This window comes from Myotis davidii, unplaced genomic scaffold, assembly GCF_000327345.1.
Source record: "Myotis davidii unplaced genomic scaffold, ASM32734v1 scaffold217, whole genome shotgun sequence".
NCBI lineage: Eukaryota > Metazoa > Chordata > Mammalia > Chiroptera > Vespertilionidae > Myotis > Myotis davidii.
This window is the reverse complement of record NW_006290034.1, coordinates 9,088,135-9,111,861: the sequence shown is the minus strand read 5'-3', so window position 1 is coordinate 9,111,861 and position 23,727 is coordinate 9,088,135. Positions and strand designations below refer to the sequence as shown.

Genomic DNA, 23,727 nt, shown 5'->3' with positions numbered 1-23,727 from the left:
AGGTGCTCTTGTTTTCTTCCTCATTCCCGCTTCGTCCTGGTCGTTAACTAGACTCCCTTTCCCCTGGCGGGGCCTTTCTTCTCGTTCTGCGGTCGCCCCTGACATGCATCCCCAGATGTGCACACTTCGTGACTATGTGCCTGTGGCTTTCCTACCGAGATTGCTCCAGGCTGCAGCTGGTCACAGAGGATCTTCTCTGGCACCGGGGCCAGCAGCACCTGCCAGATGTGAGCAGGGAAAGCCACCAGCAGGGCCAGCGGAGGAGCCTGGAGAAGAAGAAAGAGGCAGGTGCTCAGATGGCTTACTGCCGTCAGGCCTGGATGTCAGACCCGGAAAATAGGGGTGTTGTATAAACACAACCCATTCCTCACTCCATGACACAATTCCTTACAGGCAAAGGTTCCAAACATCAGGTAGTCTCTCTCTCTCTCTCTCTCTCTCTCTCTCTCTCTCTCTCTCTCTCTCTGTCACACACACACGTACACACGGGGCCTCTGACGAGTGGGAAAGACACTTTCTTTGCAGATACCGATCTCTGGTTAATTGGATATTGGGTCAACAACTATGCATTGAGCAACAGGCTGCCTAAGACACTACGCTGGCCGCTGGGAGGGATTCGCGTTGACTCAGATTCCTCTCCTTCCTCGGATACACGGATACACTTCTCATGACTCACACCAACGCAAGTAGGCACAGGTCAACCAGCTCGACTCAGCTTCTGCTCTGAGGACCGAGAAGTTACGTTTTCAAGGCAGTTTAACAAGGTGCTCACAACCCCGACCCGTCCAGAGGCACAGTCCCGGGCAGGCATGAGCCCTGGCCCACCAGCAGGGGCGTCTGTTACCGACTGACCTAGCGGCCCAGATATTTATTCCAAGAAGGTGAAGGGTTGGCTGGATCCAAATCGCTCTTAAACGCACACATTTGGCAAAGTGCATCAAGGCGACAAACTCTGCCTTATTCTCTCAAAGTTTTCCTTCAATCCTGGGGTGACTCAACTGTCACAGTTCAGAGGCCCAGACAGAGTTGCAGATCCAGGCTGGCGGGAGCCCCCAGCCTTGAACGAGACAGGGACCCTGTGTGCTCCGTGCCCCCAGAGTAGCTGAGCACCTAACACGTAACTGATCCTCAGTTAATAGCGGTGAGTATTTGATTGCATTACACATTGACGTGACATTCTAATAGATGAAATATTTTGAGCGGCATGGAATCACTTTATAAAGTTGGGAACCCCCATTTTTCCTCCCTGGCTGCTTGAAGATCATGAATGACACAGTAACTATCCAGACCAGGAAGTTCATAACCAACAGACTACTTCAGCGGAAGCAAATGGTCCTTGATGTCCTCCACCCTGGGAAGGCAACAGTGCCCAAGACAGAAATTCGGGAAAAACTAGCCAAAATGTGTAAGACCACACCTGATATCATCTTTGTGTTTGGATTCAGAACCCACTTGGGTGGTGGCTTTGGCATGATTGATGATTCCTTGGATTACGCAGAGAAAAACGAACCCAAACACAGACTTGCAAGACATGGCCTATATGAGAAGGAGAAGACCTCAAAAAAACAGAGAAAGGAACGCAAGAACAGAATGAAGAAAGTCAGGGGTAAAGGCCAATGTTGGTGCTGGTAAAAGGTGAGCTGGAGATTGAACTACAGAAGGAGTCAAGACTCCTCAGTGACTTTACCTGTGATGGTTGTGCAGATTTTTCATGAGAGGATTAATAAACCATAAACTTTAAACAAACAAACAAATAAATAAAGTTGGGAACCTTTTCACGTTTTCTTTGAAAGGACGCTCTTTGGCATATCCGAATTGCCAGCATCAGCACTCTTTTGCTCTGGGGCCATTATTATGTAAAATAAGGGTTACCTGACCACAAGCACTGAGATACCCTGACAGTCCATCTGATAAGCAAGACAGCTGCGAAGTGACTGACAGGTGGTCACGTATACAGCACGGACGCTGGAAAAGGGATGAGGAACGGCTTTCCCAGGCAGCACAGAGCGGGATGGCTCCAGATTTCATCACGCTCCTCAGAACAGCGCTCAATTTAAAACTTACCCATTATTCATCTCTGGAAGTTTCCATGTAATATTTTCAGACAGAGGTTGACGGCAGGTAACGGAAACCGCTGAGAATGAAACCGTGGATAAGGGGGGGAATCGCACATTTCGAGGAAACTCTGTCATTATTGTTGCAAATACCTCTTCTGTTTCTTTCTCTGTTTTATCTCCCTCTGGTCTTCTCATTACATGTGTGACACCTTTTGTAGTTGTCCCATGATCCTTAGATATTTTGTTCTGTGTTTTACGATCTTGGTTCTCTTTGCTTTTCAGTTCTGGAGGTGTCTGCGGAGATGGCCCCTGGCCCAGAGTCTTTTCTCAGCCAGTCTACAAGGAAGCCCAGGCATTCCTCATGTCTCCTTCTACCTCCAGCATTTTGGTTTGGATCTCTCTTAGGACTTCCATCTCCCTGCTGTGTTACGCATCTGTTCTTGCACGTGTCTACTTCATCCGCTAGGGCTCTTAGCATTTAATCATATGGTGGTTTCAAATTCCATATCTGATAACCCCAACATCCTGCCACGTCTGATACGAATTATGGTTTACTGCCTGTCATATGCTTGCAGTTTTCTCCAATAGTTGGACATAATGCACGGGTGCAAGGATTGCTGTAAACAGGCCTGTGGTGATGGGGGTGCGCTATAGAGGAGGGGAAGCGTTCTCTGGTCCCCTGATGAGGTTTCAGTCTTTTAGGGCGTTTCTGGTCTGTGGACCTCACTAGTGTTGCTCGGTTTTCCTTTCCCTCCCTCCTGAAATGCGACAGCGTGGCCGGAGGGGCTGCAGCCGGCTGCTGTCCTCTCCCCGGCGGAAGGCTAGACCGTATGAGAGTTGGGTAGTCCCCTTCCCCCAGGTCAGCTGGGCTCTGATAATACCCCAGCAAGTGGGGCTCTAGTTAACTAGTTTTGCCAACATGATTCTGCATAAGAAGAAGAGAGTCAGTCTTATAACATAAACGTTTGAAAGTTGGAAATTATTACTAGCCCAACTGTGAAGTAATATATCTGTGTTAGTTTTCTTTATTAAGATGTATCATGCTGAGACAGGAAAGATACAAGCAGAAAAAGAAACTAAAATGTATGTAGGTCAGCGGCAGTAAGAGAACATTCATAAATCATTTCGCAGTATACGTCTATATTTTCAAGGTAGCTACACAACTTCAAGGGCAAGCATTTAACAGGAATATTTGAAAGTACACTGGGAGCCCTACTGGCGTGGCTCAGTGGTTGAGCGTTGACCTATGAACCAGAAGGTCGTTCAATTCCTGGTCAGGGCACATGCCCGGGGTTGTGGGCTCAATCCCCAGTATGGGCGGTGGTTGACCATCAACCACTATAGAAAGATTTATGAACCAGGAGGTCACAGTTCGATTCTGGGTTAGGGCACATGCCCGGGTTGTAGGCTCAATTCCCAGTAGGGGGTGTGACGGAGGCAGCCAATCAATGATTATCTCTTATCATTGATGTTTCTATTTCTCTCTCCCACTCCCTTCCAATCAATAAAATATATATATATTTTTAAAAATTACAAAAAAGAAATGGGGTACAAATGCCTCATGATTAGGGGACAGAGAGGAACTAGGCCAGTGATGGCGAACCTATGACATGCGTTTCAGAGGTGACACGCGAACTCATTTTTTTGGTTGATTTTTCTTTGTTAAGTGGCATTTAAATATATAAAATAAATATCAAAAATATAAGTCTTTGTTTTACTATGGTTGCAAATATCAAAAAATTTCTATATGTGACACGGCACCAGAGTTAAGTTAGGGTTTTTCAAAATGCTGCCACGCCGAGCTCAAAAGTTTCGCCATCACTGAACTAGGCAGAGGGAAAACGGGAAGAAACTAAAAAACAAGAAGACTTCAAGCTACTGTTCACCATCTAAAACAGCAGATATTCTCCAAGTAGTTACCTCAAGGAAGTAAGACTTCTGGTAGGGTTTTATTTACCTTATTTTCTTTTTGTTTATTTAAATTCTTTATTGTTGAAAGTGTTACATATATCTTCTTTTTCCCCCATTGACCTCTCCCCGCCCACTCCCACCCCCGAGCACAGGCGGCCACCCCTACTGTCTGTGTCCATTGGTTACGCTTACATGCATGCATACAAGTCCTTTGGTTGATCTCTTACCCCCCACTGGTGATTTTTTTAATACTTTCCTGTGTAAAAAACATTTTTTATAAGTATGACTCATTTACATAACCAGAAAAAAAATGGCATGATCTATTTGTAAGCTATGTGAACAGGCCTGTAGTGGCTTAGGCACACAGAGTAATAGCAGAGCTGCTGCGCCAATGTCCTTTTGGTTCTTGGCCGGGTTAACCTTTTCTTATCTTTCAGGTCTCAACTTACATGCCAGATGCTGAGAATTCCTTTGAGGTGGGTTTGTTCCCTGTCACACTCGATCCTGTCTCACTGTCCTTTGTGTTTAGAGCACTTATCGCAGTTTGAAATTCTTTGTGTGGCTCTGAGACCAAGATCTGTCCACCCCTCTAGTGTAGGAGCCACCAGAGGTCAGGGGTCAGGTCTTCTTGGCTCTCCAATGAATTCCCAGTTCCAGGCCCAGTGCTGGATGCATGGAGGCCTCCAAGACTCCTTGGCAACTTCTTGGGTCATTTCTCTGTGCTTAGGAACTTCCCACATGTTCCTCACTTGCGCCTGGATAAGACTCTGCTCGCTAATGTCTGGGAGTGTGTCTTGCGCCTCTCAGTGCTCAATAGGTCCCGGCTGGCTTGGTGTGTTGACAGATAACCCTGGGTTTCCCAGGAGCATTAGCGGTTTCATTCCCACGGCTGCTGTCACCTTCTCCTGCTGCTCCGGGAGAAAGATAAACTGGGATCAAGGTCTCAATTGTCCCAAACGTTTCCGTTCGTTTGACCACCCTTCAGCTCTTTTTGACTATCCTTACAGGATCCCGGGTAAGCTGCAGGTCATTTCATGGGGCCTTCCCGCTCCTCCGTCCCTCAGTGGTGGAGTTTATTGGCCTCTCTCGTTATAAACTAAATTATGCCACCCACCACCACCCCAATTCATCTGTTAAATTCCTAAACCTAGTACTTCAGCGTGTGACTGTGTTTGGAGCCAGGATCCTGAAAGAGGCGATGAAGTGAAAAGCAAGCCATTTGAGTCCTAATCCCATCTAACCGGTGTCCTTGTAAGAAGAGGAAGAGACACCACGCTTGGACGGCACTGAGGAAAGGCCACGTGAGGGCACAGCGAGAAAAGGGGCCACCTGCCAGCCAAGGGGACGCCAAGCTTGATGACACCGTGACCTTGAACGTCTAACCTCCAGAACTGTGCAAAAATAACTGTCGTTGTTTCAGCCACCCAGTGCGTGGTATTTAGTCACGGCCGCCCCGCCGAGTAAGACACTTCTGTTGAGGAACTCACCTGGGCTTCCCAGGGCTGGACGGACAGGCATCTAGACAGACAGACAGCTCAGGGGCACCACCCTCTGTTGCACAACCAACTGCCCCAGGAAGGGGCAACACTCTCAGGGCCTCTTCTGAAGGCTGGTTTTCCTGCTTTTCTGGGCCACATTTCTGCTTCTCTTCCCACCTGCCCCAGAAGTCGGGCCAGCTTGTCTCATTTTCTTTTACTCGAGAGTTTCAATGCTAGAACCATCGAAAGCTCCCTGATACCGGCATCCTGGTCCCACCTTCACTGTTTTTCTCCAGGAGGCCTAGCTGGAGCTCGTCACATGAGCCCCCCGATGGCAGTCTTGGGAACGAGAGTTCTTGGCTTAGGGATCGACTACAGGAAGGTCTTCTGAGAGTTCCCTCAGGACTCCAGAAAACCAAGGAAGCCCAGGAAGGCTGCCTGGGACAACCCCTGGCCTTCCCCAGAGAAAGGGAAACCCTCTCAAAGGCACGCGGGAGGGGCCCCCGGGACGCTCGGCCCCACCTCTCAGTCTCACTACTCAGGAGCCACAATATTTGTTCTTGAAACATGATTCGGGAAACCAACTGCCAAGGAACATGTGGCTTTCCCCACAGGTTTACGGCAGTTTGTAATCGACAATCAGGCTGATAAAATACAATTTGACCTCGTGGGCAAGAGCTCCAATAAAAGTGATCAAGGTCAAAACAGCCAGACAAAACAACAACAATAAGAAAGAATAGAAAAGACGTAAGTGAACCTTGTTAGTTAAACATCAACGAGTCTTTTTAGTATAAAACATTTCATAAGAAAAAAACAAAACACAACACAACCACCTGGTGGGACAAAGCGCCAAATGACGGGACCAACTGAGGTAATTCTCTAACATTTGGCTTTAGTTCCTCACTTTATCATATAAACACTCACCTTTTTCTTGCTGCCAAGTCTTTGCCTCAGGATCTAAATCTCCATGGGGTCATGGGGTCATGGAGTGAGGACAGAAACAAGTCTGATTTGCAGGATGGTAGGATATTTGCACTCTAGCATCATGAATGACAACAGGATATTTCAAGTCCAGGTCGGAGGAAGGCTACGACAAAGTCCTATTAACAAAGGATATGTAGGTTAAGTCCACAGTGCAATGCCTATCACAGCCACCTCCCAACTCATTCTCTCCCATCACCATGACAACCAGTCACAAGCAGCCAGAACACTAGCAACCAAGAAGTAACTTTCCAGCCTGGCTGGTGTGGCTCAGTGGTTGAGCGTCAACCTATGAATCGGGAGGTCAGGGTTGGATTCCTGGTCAGGGCACATGCCCAGGTTACGGGGTCAATCCCCAATAGGGGGGCGTGCAGGAGGCAGCCTATCAGTGGTTCTCTCTTATCACTGATGTTTCTATCTCATCTCTCCCTCTCCCTTCCTCTCTGAAATCAATAAAAAATATATTTTAGAAAAGCTTTCCAGAAAAAAATTAAAAGAAAAAAAAAAGAGCTCAAGGTCAGGTGGCTTCACAGGTGAATTTTATGAAACAATTAAAAAAGAACCTCAGTCGCTCACAAACTCTTCCCCCCAAAAAGAAGAAAAAGAAACGTTTCCCAGCTTATTTTATGAGCTCAGTATTAACCTAATACTAAAACTAGACAAAGACATCGCAAGCAAAGAAAACTACAGACCACTCTCCCTACGAATACAGACTCAAAAGTCTTCAAAATACTAGCAAACCAAATCCAGCAACATATAAGAAGGACCATACACATGACCAAATCAGGTTTATCCCAACAAGGTGGTTTCAACGCATGGAAATCAAACAGTGTAACACAACTTATTAGCAGTATAAAAAGCAAAGCCACATAATCTCAGCAGGTGTAAAAAACAGTATTTGACAAAAAGTCCAACACATTTTCATGATAAAAAATGATCAACAAATTATAAATAGTTTAATAAGGCCCTCTATAAAACACGCACAGCTAACATCATCCTTGATGGTGCAAGACTGAACGCTCTGTCCCTAAGATTAGGAACAAGACACCATGTTCACTCCTACCACTTCTATTCAACATTGTTCTGGAGGGTTTATCATTACGTATGTTTTTTCTTCCTGAAATTTAATTCCACAATATCTTATTCACTTCCCAGCAAATAAACATTAAAAGCCTCCTGTGCCAGGCATTCTGAAGCCCTAAGGATACAATAAGACAGTAAAAAAGGTTTCCAGCTCATTTTTGGAGAGGGAGAAGAAAATAAATAAGTTAACTCGTCAATAAACAAGACATTTTCAGTGAATGGTAAGTGCTGAAAGGAAAATAATGATGGAATCGGTTGCCTTAATATCGGATAAACCCTAAGCTACTGCACAGCAGAGATTTGGGTCTATTTTGTTCACCTTATCCCAAGTGCGTAGAGAATCTCTCAATAAATGTTGAAGGAAAGAATGAATAAATGGATGAGTGAAGAAAAAATAAATGTATTTCTCTGATGGCAGAAAGATAGCAGCTGACCAGAAATGCTCAGTTAGAGGACCACTGAACAGCAGACTTCCAATCAAATGGCAAAATAAGACGGGGCATCCCCTCTTAACCCCAAGCAACAAAATGACAAATAAAAGGATATGTGGTTCTTCAAATTCACATGGAAACTAAGGGGTGATACCAGGAATATGCCACCAACTGCAGATCGATACAAATCAGAAGACCCTGAGCGCCAACTCCCTAAGTGTTATACATTCTAGGTAGACCGAGGAGACACCTGGGTGTCTCCAAAACCCATTAAGGGTCCCCAATGTGGAAAGATCCAGACAAGAGCTGTTTCCGCCTCCCCATGCGGCACCACTGCCATCAGCTGCTGCACTGGGAGCCTCTGGAGAGGAAGCCAGTGGCCCTGCCAGACAGACCTGGGAGCGCGGACCAGGAAGAACCCAGAGACAGTCACAGGGACCATCTGGCCCGGAGTCAAATCAACATACATCTTTTTCTGATAGGTGTTTCTGATTACTTGGGATATATTCTTAGAAGTGGGATTACTGGGTCAAATGGGAATTCCATTTTTAATTTTTTGAGGAAACTCTATACCAAATCAAATAGACAGTTAAACTCAGCAAAGCAGACCTTGTAGAGGTATTGCCAACCCGGACAAGACCGAGTTCCCCGCTGGAGCGGCCGGCAGCCCCCAGTCCTGTCCCCCTGCCTTTCGGGTCCTGGAATGTTAAACCAGTTAGGCAGACTTTACCAACCATCTCCCAAAGTTCAAATCCCAGGAGTAAAATTCTCATTTTAGGGGCTCCAATTAGAACCCCTCAAATTTGCTGGCAAAAGTCAGAATTGTGTTTGTCCTTTTGTTACGGATCATGGAATCAAGAAAATATTACATAACCTAGAAACCTGGAGGAAAAGAGTCCTCCAGGACGTGGGGCCTGGGGACATTTATGAACGATTTACTATCACAAAGAAGACAGGTAGTTTCTGTTTGCATGCTGTCGATCAAATTCAAGAAAACAGGGATTGATTCATGAAAAGGTCAATGACGACACTCTAATGCAACAGACAAGGAGGGATCAGGCTGAGTTAAAGGAGTGTGAGAAATACAACAAGAATTGAAAATGAATTCAAAACAGAACTTGAATCACTGGCCAAGGGGAACGACTGAGCAAATGGAAGAGAGACTTGAAGTGCTCAGCTGTTCAGAAAACAGCAAAGCCAGGTCCCGGTTCGCTCCAAACACTGACACAAATTCCAAGTAAATTAAGGAGTTAATATAAAAACAAACCATAAAGCAGCCAGAAGAAAAGGGAGAGGAACATTTACCTACACGTGTGTGTATGAGGAATGTAGGCTGACGGTCCTGCAAACTTTAAATAAAACTTCAAAGTTAGAAAACGTGATTCCATAATAGAGAATAAGTAGAGAACCCAAGCAGGCAATTCATGCACAAAAGCAGGAATACACGGAGTTAATAACCATAAAAACTCTTACATCTCTCCTTACACCAGAAACATGCAGATTAAGCCCTAAACCCAGACACACACCAATGTGATAATCTGGCAAAAGTCAGAAAAAGGTATTGGTGCTTATGGGGGAATCTGGCCCTCGGATATTAACAATGGCCAAGTAAACTGGCAGGGCAAGGCTCATCAAAAATTTTAAAATCTTAAAATGTATTGAAAGGAAACGTGAGTTATGCCAACTCTACATGCCTCCTTTACAATAGGAAGAATTGGACCTAAATAGTTAATCGGATGCTGGCTAATGATACATCCATATGATGGAAGACTAAAACATTACCCACACATGGAGAAAAGTTTAGGAATGGTTTTCTCTGGGTAGTGGGGTTACACCTAATTTTTATTTTTCCTGTTAGCTTTTTTTTATTGTCTGACTTTTTTTTTTTTTTTACAATTAACATACTTCTTTTTTCATAATCAGAAAAAAGATATAATATACAAGTAATACCACTCCATAGTCAGAGCAGAGGATGTTGGGTTGCGCAGGGAGCAAGTAAAAAAGGCCAAGAGCCAGGATAGAACCCAGGTGACCAACTACATACCAGTGAGTCCGGTAATACGTTTGTGCCCTCAGAGCAATGAGCCGTCCGCCATCATCAGGGTGGTGCAGATGTCGTGTAACTGAGTTTGCTCCCTGCTCACTCACCTAAGGCTCCCTTGGATTCCATGACTGAAACACAGAAGACACTGGTCGGGTCCCTCTTTCTGAGCACAACTGCAGCCAGAAGGAAGCCTCGGGAACCACCTTCTCTCCCCAAGGCCCAGGGAACGGTGCAGACGGCTCCTAGCTCCCTCTCCCCACTTCCCTGCAGAGCTCCACATGGAAACTCGCACACCCACCACATCCCTCGGGCCTGCACTTACGGCTCCACTCTGGTCCCACGGAGAGAAAACTGCTGCCCAGGGTGAGAGGAAGAGCTTTTGTATAATCCTGCCACTCCTCCCACCAGAGGCGCCTGCCCCCTCCCCCACCCCAGGACCTCAGAAAAGGGGGAGAGGAAAGGGGAAGTCAGCTCTCAGGCATTTTTCCATGGGAAATGGCAAATCTTCAAGGACAATAAAGAGGAGAAAAGTGGTCTCGTGAAAGTCATATTTCTCCAGTTACTTCTTCATTAGTTAGCAAATGATGTGGATCGGGTGAAAATATGTTTTCTTGAAACATGTCATATCCATTTCAGTTTTGGAAAAACATGGCACCATGAGAATTCACTTAAAAAAATTTTTTTAAATGGGTGGATTAAATCCTTGTCCTAAAATCTTGTAGTTCCTAATTGGTACGACTTACTGAAGCTGTCCCCCATGGCAGCTGGACTTTTACATATATATTACTTGGAAATCAGCACAACAGACTTAGACTTATCATAAAAATGAGGTTAACATTTCATGTTAAAGAGAAAAATGAGAATGAGAAATAAGTCTCCCTGACTCTAAAACTATATTGATGAGATATTGTGAAGACTTCAGAGGATATTTAAAATGTCTTCTAAACTACTCCAGAGCTAAAAATTATTAAGCATCAAATAAAGAGTTTAATGAGGTGTGTGTGTTGGGGGGATGGGGGGGTGCATGTGTGCGCAGGAGAGACTTGGTGGCAGTGGCTCTGGGCTTAAAAAATGCGGCTAATCTGCCCAGCCGGTGTGGCTCAGTGGTTGACTGTCAACCCAGAAACCAAGAGGTCGTGGGTTTCAATTCCCAGTCAGGGCACATGCCCAGGTTGCCAGCTCGACCCCCAGCAGGGAGTGTGCAGGAAGTAGCTGATTGATGAAGTTTCTCATTAATGTTTCTATCTCTCTATTCCTCTCCCCTTCCTCTTTCTTTAAAATCAATACAAACATACTAAAAAAGTGGGGGGGGGGAGCCCTAAGGGCATCCCAGAGATTTTGTTCCCATCTTCTCTATGGGATTGTATAACTGGATTTGGCCCCCAAACGAGGAGTTTTGACAAGCTTCTCCACCCATATTAGTTACTGACAAAAATTAAATTTCGATTGATTTCATTGTGAAGAAAAAAACCCTCAATGGTTGTAAAGAGGATCCTTGTTTTACAATCCTCCTTACAACACTCTGTCCCCAGGGGGAGCCTCATTCAAACATCTGAGCTTGGCTTCAGGGTTCCACCAGTGTCCCCTCCTCTCAGCTCCCTGTCCTGGTCCTGAAAGCCAGGGCGAAGTTGGGGCCATTTCTAACCGTCTGTGGAAGAGAAGTGTCCCCTCTTCTCTCGAACGAACCCTCCTTCACAGGAGGCAGGTCAGAGGGAGAATGAGGGGCCTGGGCCGTGGCACAGGACAAGATGGGATCTAGGCCTCGCATCGCCACTTACTAGCCGTGACCTTGAGAAAGTTATTTAATGCGCGAGAGCTTCACTGTTTTCATCAATGAGTAGAGATTATTAATCGAATAGACTTGTGAGAACTGTCTGACATAACCATAGAATGAATGTACTTAACATGGCAACACGGTGCAAGACACTCAGTGCATGGCAGGTACCATCGCCATCAACATCATTATCATCAAAACAACCCATAGAAAAAGCAGGCCTGGCTGAATGAAATGCGAGAATCCTTCAAGAATGATAGCAGTACAGCACAGTCACTTAAGAAGTGACATCTGAAGTCAGACAATCGAGGCTTTGCCAGCGATTAGTTACCTGACTGGGGCAAGTTACTTAATTCGGGCCTCAGTTTTCTCATCCATAAAATGGAACCGACAGAAAAACATTCCAGTTTTCTTCTGAGGATTGGATGTGCCAAGGAATATAAACTGCTTAGAACGATGCTCAGTACATGTTCTCTCCTTTAACCTAGCACCTCGAGTAGGACGCAATAGCAGGCACTCAAAATATTTGATGAATAAATAAATGTGATCTTTCCTCCCCTGAAGCAATCCCTTGACTATGAGAAACGCTTAAGGAAATTTTTCGATGTTTTGTGCACATCTTCCTACAATAAACCTGAAGCTCCTTGGGGTGGTTTGAAATGCTTGAAAGGAAAGTGACAGTCGGACAAAGCCGAGGTGGCCACTCCATTTCCCCTGGGATGTCACTCTATGATGCCTTTGGCAGCTAAACTTGCTAATGATTCTATTCCTTAACTCAAATACTTAGTTGCACAAGAGAAAAACAGCATGGACTTTGCTCTTTCACAAATAATCCCCGCCTCCCTCCCCTGCCCCAAATTCTCTGCTAGTGCCCCAGGTCTTCACCTGTGACACAGTCACTGTTCCTGGTCTGTTGGTCCCTTCCCAGCCTTACCGCCTCCCCTGACGGACCGGGTTGGGAAGATCATAAATTCTTTCACTGAGAGAATGATGCTGCTTTGTCACGTTTCTGCTTGAAGATGTTTGGGAACCTACTCAGTGAATACAGGGCTTCTTCTGAGATGTGTCAGGAGGGAGAAATAAATTCAACTACCACAACTGTCCAACTTTCCCCATAGGCGTCACTTTCAGTCATTCCTCTGACAAAGCATTTCTCTGATAAATCAAAGGTGACCTACATTTTAGTCAACATAGGAGAGTCAGTTTTTCAGCTACCGAGCAAACAGAAAAATCGAGACATTGATCCAATACCTAATGATTTTTTCTTCTTTTTTGTTAATCCTCATCCGAGGGGTGAGACAGAAAGAGAGAAACATCGATGTAAGAAAGACACATCAATAGGTTGCCTCCCACACTCACCCCAACCAGGGACAAGTATCAAGCCTGCAACCGAGGTACATGCCCTTGGCTGGAATCAAACCTGGACCCTTCAGTCCGCAGGCCGACGCTCTATCCACTGAGCCAAACCAGCTAGGGCTGATTTTTTTTTTTTTTCTTAATGTGCTGATCCCTTACGTGCCTGGAATCAAATGGACGGTATTTCCAAACTTTTTATGCGTGTTTCCCTGATGAATTATTTTAAGAGAACTGAATGTATAACATTGATGGTTATGCCAAAATTTCCTCTCAAGAACACCTTCATAGGGTAGACTGCCTCTCAGTGGGGGCAGGGAGAGGTTGCCGTTTTAAAAATCATCAAATTCATTTATTCTACAACCAGTAGGGTAAATGGTACTTTGATAATGTCTAGAAGTACATGGACAATTTATTTAATAATCAATCCTTCTTTGCTTACTTCCATTTTCAGGGTAGAAACCTGAGACCCTGCTAAAAGGGATCCTTTCTCTCTTAAATGTATTCTAATCTTAACTCTAACTTTGCACAGAATGGTGAGATTAAGGAATAAGAAGGTTACATCGGAATGAGGGTTTTTCTGGTTATCTATAAGGGGCTTTCCTGAAGCTAAGTAATCCATAGGCCTCCCTCGAAAATGGATTTGGGGGAAGTGTCCCTTTTGAGTACATTACCTGATCGACCAGTTAAGTCAATCCTGGCTGCCCTATGCTGGGCATGCATTCATTTAAAAAGTTAATAAACGCCTACAGTGTTCTAGATATTGTGCTAGTTCTTAGAGTTACTAAGATGAATAGGATACAGCCTTTGTTTGCTTTTCAATGTGAGGGAGCAATAGCGCTCATATGGGAAAATGGTGAAAGATTTATGTGTCCCTTTCAGAAACATTTGAATGCCTAGGACACACTGGGTCCATGCAAGAAGGAACAAAAGAAGACATGTACCCAGTTTTCACAGAGCTTATGACCTACCAGGGGAGACATCATGATGTATTAAATCACCATAAGTGCTATCATGGAAACTTGGGGATGCTTAAGGGCACACAGCAAAGGCAGAGGTAATAACAGCACTGATTTTCATTTTTTAAAAACCTGCTGGAAATTGTTAAGATGCAGCAAAAATAAAATTCAGAAATGAAGGTTTAGTGGGCTAAAATTCATCCTTTCAAACAGTAAGTGGGAGTCAATAAGATCAATAATACTAATAGATGCAGATTTGAGGCTGTTACCCACAGTCTGGGGCTGGCTTCTCCTGACGACGACTAGGTTATTTTATAAAACTTAAAATTATCCACTGAATACTCCAACAGGCTCCCTCTAGTTAGGATCTCTTGCTGATACACATAATACACCTGTGGTATAATAGCAGGGTTTTTTTTCCTGTGGTATCAAACAGCAGGGTGGTGGGGGCCAGAGGGGAGGGGGTGGGTGGGGCGAGGGTGGAAGGGGCCCAATGTATGGTGATGGAGGATGATTTGACTTTGGGTGGTGGGCACACAGTGCAATATACAGATCTTGTAACATAGACATCCACTCCTGAAACCTATATGTCACCCCAATAAATCTAATTTTCAAAAAAGACACCTGGGATAGGCTAAATAACGGCCCTCAAAGAGATCTCCATTCTACTCCCCATAACCCTTGAATGTTACCTTTTATGGCAAAAGGTACGGATCTTCAAGTGGAGAGAGAGGCCTGAGTTATCTCGGTGGGCCCTTCCTTACAGGGGGAGGCAGGAGACCAGAGTGAGAAGAAGGCTAAGCGACCACAGAAGCAGAGACGGGAGGGATGAGGCCAGGACCAAGCAACGCTGTAGCCTCCAGGAGCTGCAAGAGACAAGGAATGGAGTTCCCCCTGGAGAACCAGAAGAAGCCGGCTCTGCTGACATAATCGTTTTACCCCCGTAAGATCCATAAGATCCATTTGTCGTCTGACCTCCGGGACCGTAACAGAATAAGTTTGTGTGGTCTGAAGCCACTAGGTCTGTGGACATTTGTTACAGCATCAGTAGGAAACTAATACAACCCTCAGTGACTATGTAAACGGAGAAGGTCCTTGAGAGTCTTTATGGAAAAGTCAGCGTGATTGTCGCTTCCTAACCTCAGTTTTCTGCTGCCCTTCTTCCTATAAAAGCGGTTGATCTTCATCCTCCTCTTCTCCCTCGGTTATAGTATCCAGTCAGAGGAAACTATAATGGAAAAATTAATTACCATAAGAAATGGGAAGAATATTACTCAAAATGAACTGCTCTCTGCAGTTCTTCTCTATAAACTTTAGAATTAAGTTTTCCAATCTAACTATGTTGCACTAGAAGCAAGCGTATGATAGGCATACATCATTGCAGGTCATTGATTTCCTGTTTTGTATTATCAAGCAAATAGATGTGAGACTTTAACGTATTTGCTGATGACAGTCCATCTGTTTCCTCAAGAAAGGATCATCGGTGAGATGTTGTTAGTATTTCTTCAGTACCACTGACCTTGAGAATCTCACGCTAAGAAAATAAGTCCGATGGAAAAAGTTGAGAGCCATGTGTTTTGACTCCTATGTGGGATATAAAACAGAAAGCAACAAACGAACAAACAAGACAAACAAAAAACTCACAGACATAGACAACAGTATGGTAGTGACCAGAGGGAAAGGGGGGGTGGAGGGAGGAAAAGGGGGTCAAATATATGGCGACATGACTTTGGGTGATAAACACACAATACAATCTACAGATGACGTATAACAGGAGTATACCCTTGAAATCTATATAATCTTATTAATTAACCAATGTTACCCTAATACATTTAATAAAATTGTCAGAAAAATAAAAAAAGAAAGGACTAGCGTGGGGAAGGAAAGCTGCTGGTCAGATCACACGCCAGCTGCGGGCAGCGGGCCACGTGTTCTGCACCCTCCTCTTTGACATTCAGACACGTACCGCTTGATCCTGCTACACGATTAAATGGAGGCGTGCCACCTGCAACAGCCAACAGGAGAGCGCATTCCTATCTGTGGGGAAATGCATTCATAATCAAAGTGGCTCTAGGGAAATGGGAACCTGCTGTGTTATCACCAGCAAGAACAGCTGAGCTTCAAGGATTAAAAAACCCTAATATAACCAATGTCACCCCAATATACTTAATTTAAAAATTAAATTTAGAAGTCTGTTATTCTAATGTATAACATCAACCGATGTTCTAATATTGTCTTTTTTTAAATTAACAGGATAAACTGAATTTGGCTAAAAACCAACCAACCCCTAATTATCTGACATGATGGATGTTCACCTACTCCCAAGTGCCTCCCGTGCTGAATGTTTCCTGTTTACCTCCCTGGATGCACTCCTAGCCCTGTGCTGTGCCCAGGAGGCTGCTCTCTGTACTACAGCCATGGGCTTCCTCTGCATACTGCCTCTAGGGTAGTTTCTGGAAGCTCCGTCCACCTATTGGCATTCATTTATTAAGCTTCGCTCCAAGTTGGGTGTACATTTTTTTTTTTGCCATCTTACACATTCATTTCATTCAACTTCTTGAAGTTGTATTTTGAAGCGAAGCGATTCCACTGGAATCTATTCTATTTGAAATCAATTGTTCTGCGGGGCCTAGACTGAAGTTACTGTAAGACTATCTGGCTTCATCTGCCCTTGACATTTTTCAATAGATAAGTAATGTCTCCTAAGCTTTACCCTACAGAGCTCTAGGGTCTCAGCCAAAAAGTTTTCTAAATGTTTCCATGATGCAAAACGCTTGTTCAAAAGAAATTCAGGCCCACAAGGAAGAGGAATAGCTCCTCTTCACGGTGAGAATAACTGTGAGACTTCTGTATTTCTACAAGACAATATCAACAGTCTTGATTGTGAAGTATGACATAAAAAGCATTTGAATCTCTTTAATGAGCAAGGACTCCAGTCATTCACTAAATAATTTAACCTTGGAATGACCTTGATCTAGCAAAAATTTGCCACATTTGGGTCAATGTTGTTGGGATCCATCCACCTCAATACACAGAACTCCTATGTTACTCATTCCATTCTATGAATATAAAATAGTATCTATACATTTGCTTAGGGAAGGTATTTAATGTCACTTTTCACTGTAACTACAGTGGACATCTTTGTACACACCTCCTTGCACATGTGCACTAGGTAAGTAATAAGGAAAATACTGACGGTATGATGTTTCATGTTTTCCCACCTGCATATTCTGATCTGCTTGTGAATTGTGAAATCACTTGTGTGTTTTCGCCAGAATTCTTTTCATTTTAAAGTAAAATAGCAGAGAAAAGACAATACAGAATATAGGCTATGTATTATTCTATAAAATTTTGGAGGTATACACACACACACACACACACAGACATGTAGGTTTGTGTATTGTACATGTCATAGTGTAAAACATTTTTCTTATGATGGGTTACAGTCAAAATATCTGAAAAAAAAGATCCACAACATGGACATAGAGCAGAATTTCTATATCACAGAATATGCACATTTTCAACCGGCTGCTATTGGTACTTTGTTGAATATATTTATGCTTCCATCAGGATGTAAGTACATTCTTTTCTCTATATCTTCACGTTTTGATTTTATGACCCCTCCTCCCCGAATCTTATGGATTTTAAATATTTTTGTTTCAACTTGCATTTCTCTGATTCTCCAGGGAAGCTGAGGAATTGCCTAACAGGATTTTTTTGTGAGCTTTTCTTTCTGATTTCACTAATTTTTAATATATTCTGGATATTAATCCTTGTCTCTTAAAGAAGTTGCAAATACTTTCCCCAAATCTATTGCTTTTCTGTTAACTTCCTTCAGTCAGTCCCGAAGCTAGCTCTTTTCTATTCAGCCAGGGGCAGAGGGTACCTCAGTGCCAACCCAGAGACAGAGTCCTAACTGGTGTTCAACTAGAACCAAGTCAACACTGGCTGTCGCTGGGTATTGAGCCGATGAGCAAGACATTCTTTAAATTCTGGTTTCCAACTTTTCTATAATGGGATGCATTACTCTTACAATGCAAAGAAAGAGCTCCAAACAACCCCAAACCACAAGTGTCTTAGTTTATTGTTTTATTGTGATGCCCGGCCATCGGAGAAGAGCTAAGTGTCCTTGCAAGTTCTTCCTCGCAGGTGGTGGACAGGGTCTTTGCTTCCAGAGAAACACAAGCAGGACTCCCCAATCTGGGGGTTTGGGTGGCATCTGCCCGGGCTTTACAACACTGGGGGGAGTTCCATAACCTCCCTGAAGGCGAAACAGTGCCTCTTATGAGTCCCTACAGCACCCAGGCCCACGTTCTGGGCGTAGCAGAGAGATGTAAAACGTGGCTGAGATGCCCTGCTTATGAAGAGCGCAGCGCATCGTCAAGGCGTAAGGAGCATGAAAACCCTTCAGCAAACACAGAGGACAGATGGATACAGTGCGAACCAAGAGGCCTACGTGGAAGGACAGGAGAGTGCTGCAGCCGATGGGGTGACGCCTCCCAGTTCCCAGAAGCAATCACAGTGACGTCATCTCTTTTCCTCTAATGCAATTTCTCTCTCTAAGAGATCAGTAGAAATGGCAATTCTGAAAACACATTTTCCTGGGTGAGAAAGTGACTTAAAGCGCTGCTGCCCAAGCCCACTGACTTGGGGTGAACATTCCGATGTGAGGTAACAGTCAAGTTTCATGGGGACACAGATCATAGTGCATGCTTTTAGGAAACTCAGTATCATTTTGATTTTCTTGAAAGTTGGTAGTACTTAGTGAAAAACCAAGTTTTCCTATGAAATTACTGTGCCTTCCACTTGGCTACACGGGGAGGGGCGGGCCTCGGACTAGAAGGGTTCAAGTTCTTAAACGTTGCCCAGGTCCCTCACTGCATGACACTGACAACAAAGGACATTTAAAACTTATGGCAGGTCATTTTCTCTTCTTCCTTATTAAAAATGGCACCTTCCCCCCTCACCGCCAACATCCATGTGCTCAGCACGTCATATTTGGTAAGTGTCCTCCACCCTGATAAAACTCCGTCAGGCGCTGGGTGTGATTTTGAAGTCACTGTTGGCACTAGAATCTGCGATGGGATTTTTCCAGAGGGGCACACAGTGGGAACTGAAGAAATTCCACAATCGGAGCGTTGACGGGGGCTCACAGGGAGTTGCAGGCAACCTCTGACCGAGAACGTGTTGGTACAGTTGGCTTTTCCTAGAGGATTCTCTGTGGGACTGAAGACACACGGAGCTCAAGCCCACCAGGAGTGCAAACCAAGGCGAGCCCGCAGATTTCGGGAGGGGGGCCCCGGGCCACACAGAGGCTGGGTTTTCCTCTGCGCAGGCCAGCGTGCCTCACAGATTCCTGGTGAGGAGCATCCGGTGAGGGGAGAGGTCAAATAGGGTATAAAGATGGATCGTAAGGACCTAACAATGAAACCTTAAGGGTGTTTGTTTATCTTCTGTTACTGAAACAGTGAGAAAAGCTTTTCACACATCTGCCTTCAGGTCCTGACGAAGGAACAGCAGCCCGATCGCACTTCTAGAAACAGGTGGGTTTGCCGGTCTGGCTGTGGATTTGAGCGTCATCTCAGAGCTTGTGATTCTGAGCTAAACCCGGATGCTGGACACAGTAACATCTATTTCTTCAATGCAGAGATGGCCTCGCTCAGGAACTCTCTTCTCCAACTCGCTCTGTGCCTGGAAACAGTCAGTCCCGAAGCGGAGCACCTTCGACCGGTGTCCGAGCCCAGCTCTCTTCAGTTCCCGGCAGAACCTGCCTTCGCCGGAGGCACAAAAGATGACCCCCTGCCCCAGAAGAGGAACCTGGGGCCTCTCACTTGATCATGTGAGTCCCTTCGTCCGCATCATAAAACTCTTCCTCTTCGCTCTCGCTCCCTGAAGCGCTGCCCTTGTCCACCGACTGCAACAGGAGAGGACAGCGGCGTGAAAGGATGTCATGACGTTTCCAAAACGAGAATTACTATCGAGCGTCTAACTGACACGTCTCTCTGTGACATCTATTCTCCTAGGAATTAGCCCCAAGGTGTCCTAAGGAAGCTAGTGAACCATCCATCATCTTTATTTCTCTGAAAAGCAGTTGCTATGACACCCCACCTTTTTTTCCATGAGTTTTGCTCAGATCTGTTTCCTCTAACCAGACACACTTCCCCCTCCCCCGCCCCAAGAAAAATGACTATCATTGGCCAGCCGGTGTGGCTCAGTGGCTGAGCGTCAACTTATGAACTAGGAGGTCACGGTTGGATTCTTGGTCAGGGCATAGGCCCGGGTGGCGGGCTCAATCCCCAGTGGGGAGCGTGCAGGAGGCAGCCGATCTATGATTCTCTCTCATCATTAATGTTTCTGACTCTATCCCTTCCCCTTCCTCTCTGAAATCAATAAAAATACATGTTTAAAAAGAACTATTGCCCTCTAAGTGGTGATTCTGAATGCATACGACACGGCCATACCTGTGGGACGTCCAGGGTCTGCAAAGACAGAGCTTCGTCCCCCAGACTCCGGTAGGAGTACACGTGGAGGTCGGAAACGGTCTCCAGCAACGGGGCGTTCAGGGTTTCGGGCAATAACAGACTCAGCAGGCCCGCGGCCAGGCCCGTGGCTCCAAAGACAATGAAAGGTAAAGACCACTGCACATACTTCTGTGGGGCAGGGAATGGAATGGAAACGAACAGAAACTCAGCATTAGTTTCCCTGGAGATGACCAGTCCTGCTTACTGCCCCGCCCATGCCTCCCACCGGAATACACTACACACCAGTCTCTCCCCAGAGAGAACGGCCCTGGGGATGGCAATCCCTCAGGCATGGAGGGGAGTGAGAGTAACAGCCCTGGGGGTCAGGGCAGGCTGTGCTCTGCATGGGGCACCCCCTGGGGGCAGGGCAGCCAGCCCCGACGGCCAGAGTTCGTAGGGAACCTGGGGCTCAGCTTCCATCCCAGGGGCGCAGCTTGCAGCACAGTGACCTTCACAAACTCTTCACTTAGGACACGCCCCCGATATTTGCTGCTGGAGAACTTGAACGTTCTCAACCCTGGAATCAGCCAAACCATCCCTACGTGCTCATGGATTCACTCTGCACCATAAATGAGGGCTTAAAGGTACACACATCCTGAGAAGAAAGAGAGCCGAGAGCACCCCACGCACACGTGGTTGGAAACTGCCTGCCCTGACCAGGTGGAGGGCCAGGGCGCGATGCGAGCCCTTGCTACGGAGATCCAGAAGACGTGCTCTGGAAACGAGGCTTCTTTACATGCACACAGGCTCCCAGACAGCAACGCAGAGGAAACAGTGCTTGCGGTGCTGCCCGGGTCTTGAATTCCTGCCCAGGGGCTGCTCACCATCAGGGCCTCGGGGCTGGGCTCCCCACGTCCTGAGGGCAGTACCGCTGCTGGTGCAGACGGCCTCTCAGCCTCTCTGGTTACAGTTTTGTTGATTTTTCAAAAGTGAAGAGATGATGGAAAAGGAAGAGGAGGGAGGGGGAGGGAGGGGGAGGGGGACAGGACGGGGGAGCAGCAGGATCTCTGACCTCTGGCCACCTCTGGGCAAACACACGTCCAGTACATGGGCGTGTTACTCAATCAAACTGAACACACACTCTCGCCTCATCTCTGCTTGGCGGGAGCCAACAGAGACCCAGAGCTGGGTCTCCATGCTCCAGGGTAGCAGCGAAGGTGGGTCTCTTTAACCATGAACCCTAATGTCAGGCACGCTTTAGAGGGAACTCATGAGTCCTTCGAAAGAAGGGTCTTGTAACCTCAAATGAAGCATGAGACACGGGGAGAGATACTCAGAAAAAGGAAGTGCACCGAAACCCAAAACAAGGAACAGCTACGGTGCATTTCAGAGATGTCCGCGACGAGGAAGCGGTGGGTGGTGAACAGTTGTCCACAGAACATCCACAAGCGCCACCCAAACCTGCCCCCCGCGAGTCTAGGCAGGAAGCGCTAGTCAGGCCCGGCAGAGACGGCTGGTCTCCGGTCTCCATGGGCACCGGGCTGAGCCTGAGCCCTTCCTGGCGGGAAGGATTCGGGCTGTCATTTAAGTCTAACTCTTCTCTCTGACTGTTACATTTAGAAAATGGCAGGAAGTATGAATGGACACACTGCAGGCGTGATTCTCCTCTGAGTTTCTTTTCCAAGTGGTGTGCGCGGGGAGGTATGTCACCTCTTCCTGCTGCATCCTCACCTCTTATCGGGGTTGCACACTGCCCGCCTCCGTGTGGCTGTGACTGCAGGAGGCGACATAGGGAGGGAACCGAGCACGGAGCCCGCACACGGCAGGCGCCTCATAAGCGCTCCCTAATGGACTAGCTTGTGAATGGGGACAAGAAGGGACAAGCTGCCTTCAGCTGGGGGTCCAGAGAGCACGGATGAGCGGAAAATCTGAGCCGGGGTGAAAACATCCTGGGAGGAGTCCGTCCGCCCCGCAGGCCCTGCCTCTAAAAGGCACACGGTCCCGGGTGCGTCGGGCTGATCTTAAATGGCAGCGGCCCATGACCTCTTTCTACGCAAACCCACAGGCATCCCCAAAGCAGAGGATCAAGAAAAACAAGGCGAGGAGGAACAAACCAACCAGAGAGGGGACGAAGGGAGCAATGATCCCACCGACGCGGGAGAACATGGAGCAGGTGCCAAGCCCAACATTCCTGAAAGGCAGAAGAAAGTGGCAAAATTCAGTAAGTTCTAGGGGGGCAATTTGAAGACCCTGGAGTGTGTGGGGGGGGCAGCGGGCCTAGAATAACATCCTGCAGTAAACACGCAGGGTCCCGGAGAGCAGTGCTGCCCACGAGCCCTGTGGTGCTGCCGGTGTCTGCGACTGGCCGCCCAGCATGGAAGCTACTACAGCTACGGAGCCTCCGCTCCAAGTGGGACTAAGGATGAGGAACTGCATTTGTACCTTTTTTTTTTTCATCCTCACCTGAGGATATTTTTCCATTGTTTTTTTTTTTTTTTTAAAGAGAATGGAGGGGAGGGAAACATTGATGTGAGAGAGACACATCCATTGGTTGCCTCCCACAGGCACCCCTGGCAAGTGCGACTGAGGGAATCCGGCCCAGCTCACAGGGGCAGTTCTGTGAGGACTAAGATGCATTCCGGGCCTTCACATTTGTTGGTTTTTGTTTTCAGGCCCATTTTATGCGGGAAACTTGGGATGGAATAGGTTCTTTTTAATATAAGCCTGTCCTACTCATTAAATCCACCTCCTATGTGTATCTGATATTTACTTATGACTCTATGGAATTGTCCTCTTTAAAATGTGTATATCTTAGAATGTTATTAACCAATGTTACCCAATAAATTTAATTTTTAAAATATGTATATTTTGCGCTAAAATGTAGGCTCCCTGAGAACAGAGACTTTGTCCCCTTGCCTGTCACATGCCATGACATGGGATGGGTGACTTTATTAAGAAATGAAGTCACCAAAACGAGACGAGATCTGAGCACTATTTGGGTGACAGGACATGTTCAGAGCAGTCCTCATCTCACGATTTCCATGAGAGAATTCAGCTCAAGTGAGGCTACAATTTCTTCACCAAGGAGCCGAGAGCCCCCCACACAGCTTCTGAGCTCTGCCTGCTTGCTGACCTGCTGCTGGCCGCACTGGGATGCAAGCACCTAGGCCACAAGGCAGGCTGTGTGTGTGGGAC

General features: G+C 46.2%; 2 protein-coding genes and 1 pseudogene across 7 annotated transcripts in view; 1 reads left to right on the top strand and 2 right to left on the bottom strand.

Moving 5' to 3' along the window:
* Positions 1-14,850, bottom strand: part of MAB21L3 (mab-21-like 3 (C. elegans)) — a 31,105-nt gene extending 16,255 nt beyond the window's left edge. For 3 of the 4 annotated variants that reach the window (XM_015563471.1, XM_006763047.2, XM_015563476.1), the window contains exons 1-3: positions 14,764-14,850; positions 6,371-6,546; positions 156-266 (exon numbers count right to left, since the gene is read on the bottom strand). The gene's annotated coding sequence lies outside the window, so the exon portion shown is untranslated. Of the gene's footprint in view, positions 1-155; positions 438-6,370; positions 6,547-14,763 lie in introns of those variants that run through there. The other variant, XM_015563472.1, reaches the window with a different exon arrangement.
* Positions 1,143-1,632, top strand: LOC102763102 (annotated as a pseudogene).
* The window catches only part of SLC22A15 (solute carrier family 22 member 15), a 31,745-nt gene continuing 22,677 nt past the window's right edge, over positions 14,660-23,727 (bottom strand). Inside the window, exons 9-11 of one of the 3 annotated variants that reach the window (XM_015563469.1) lie at positions 22,651-22,723; positions 20,533-20,721; positions 14,660-14,937 (exon numbers count right to left, since the gene is read on the bottom strand). In XM_015563469.1, coding sequence (XP_015418955.1) covers positions 14,869-14,937; positions 20,533-20,721; positions 22,651-22,723 — 331 coding nt within the window. In that variant the 3' untranslated portion in view covers positions 14,660-14,868. Of the gene's footprint in view, positions 14,938-15,898; positions 16,077-18,134; positions 19,986-20,532; positions 20,722-22,650; positions 22,724-23,727 lie in introns of those variants that run through there. The other 2 variants (XM_015563470.1, XM_015563468.1) reach the window with 2 other exon arrangements.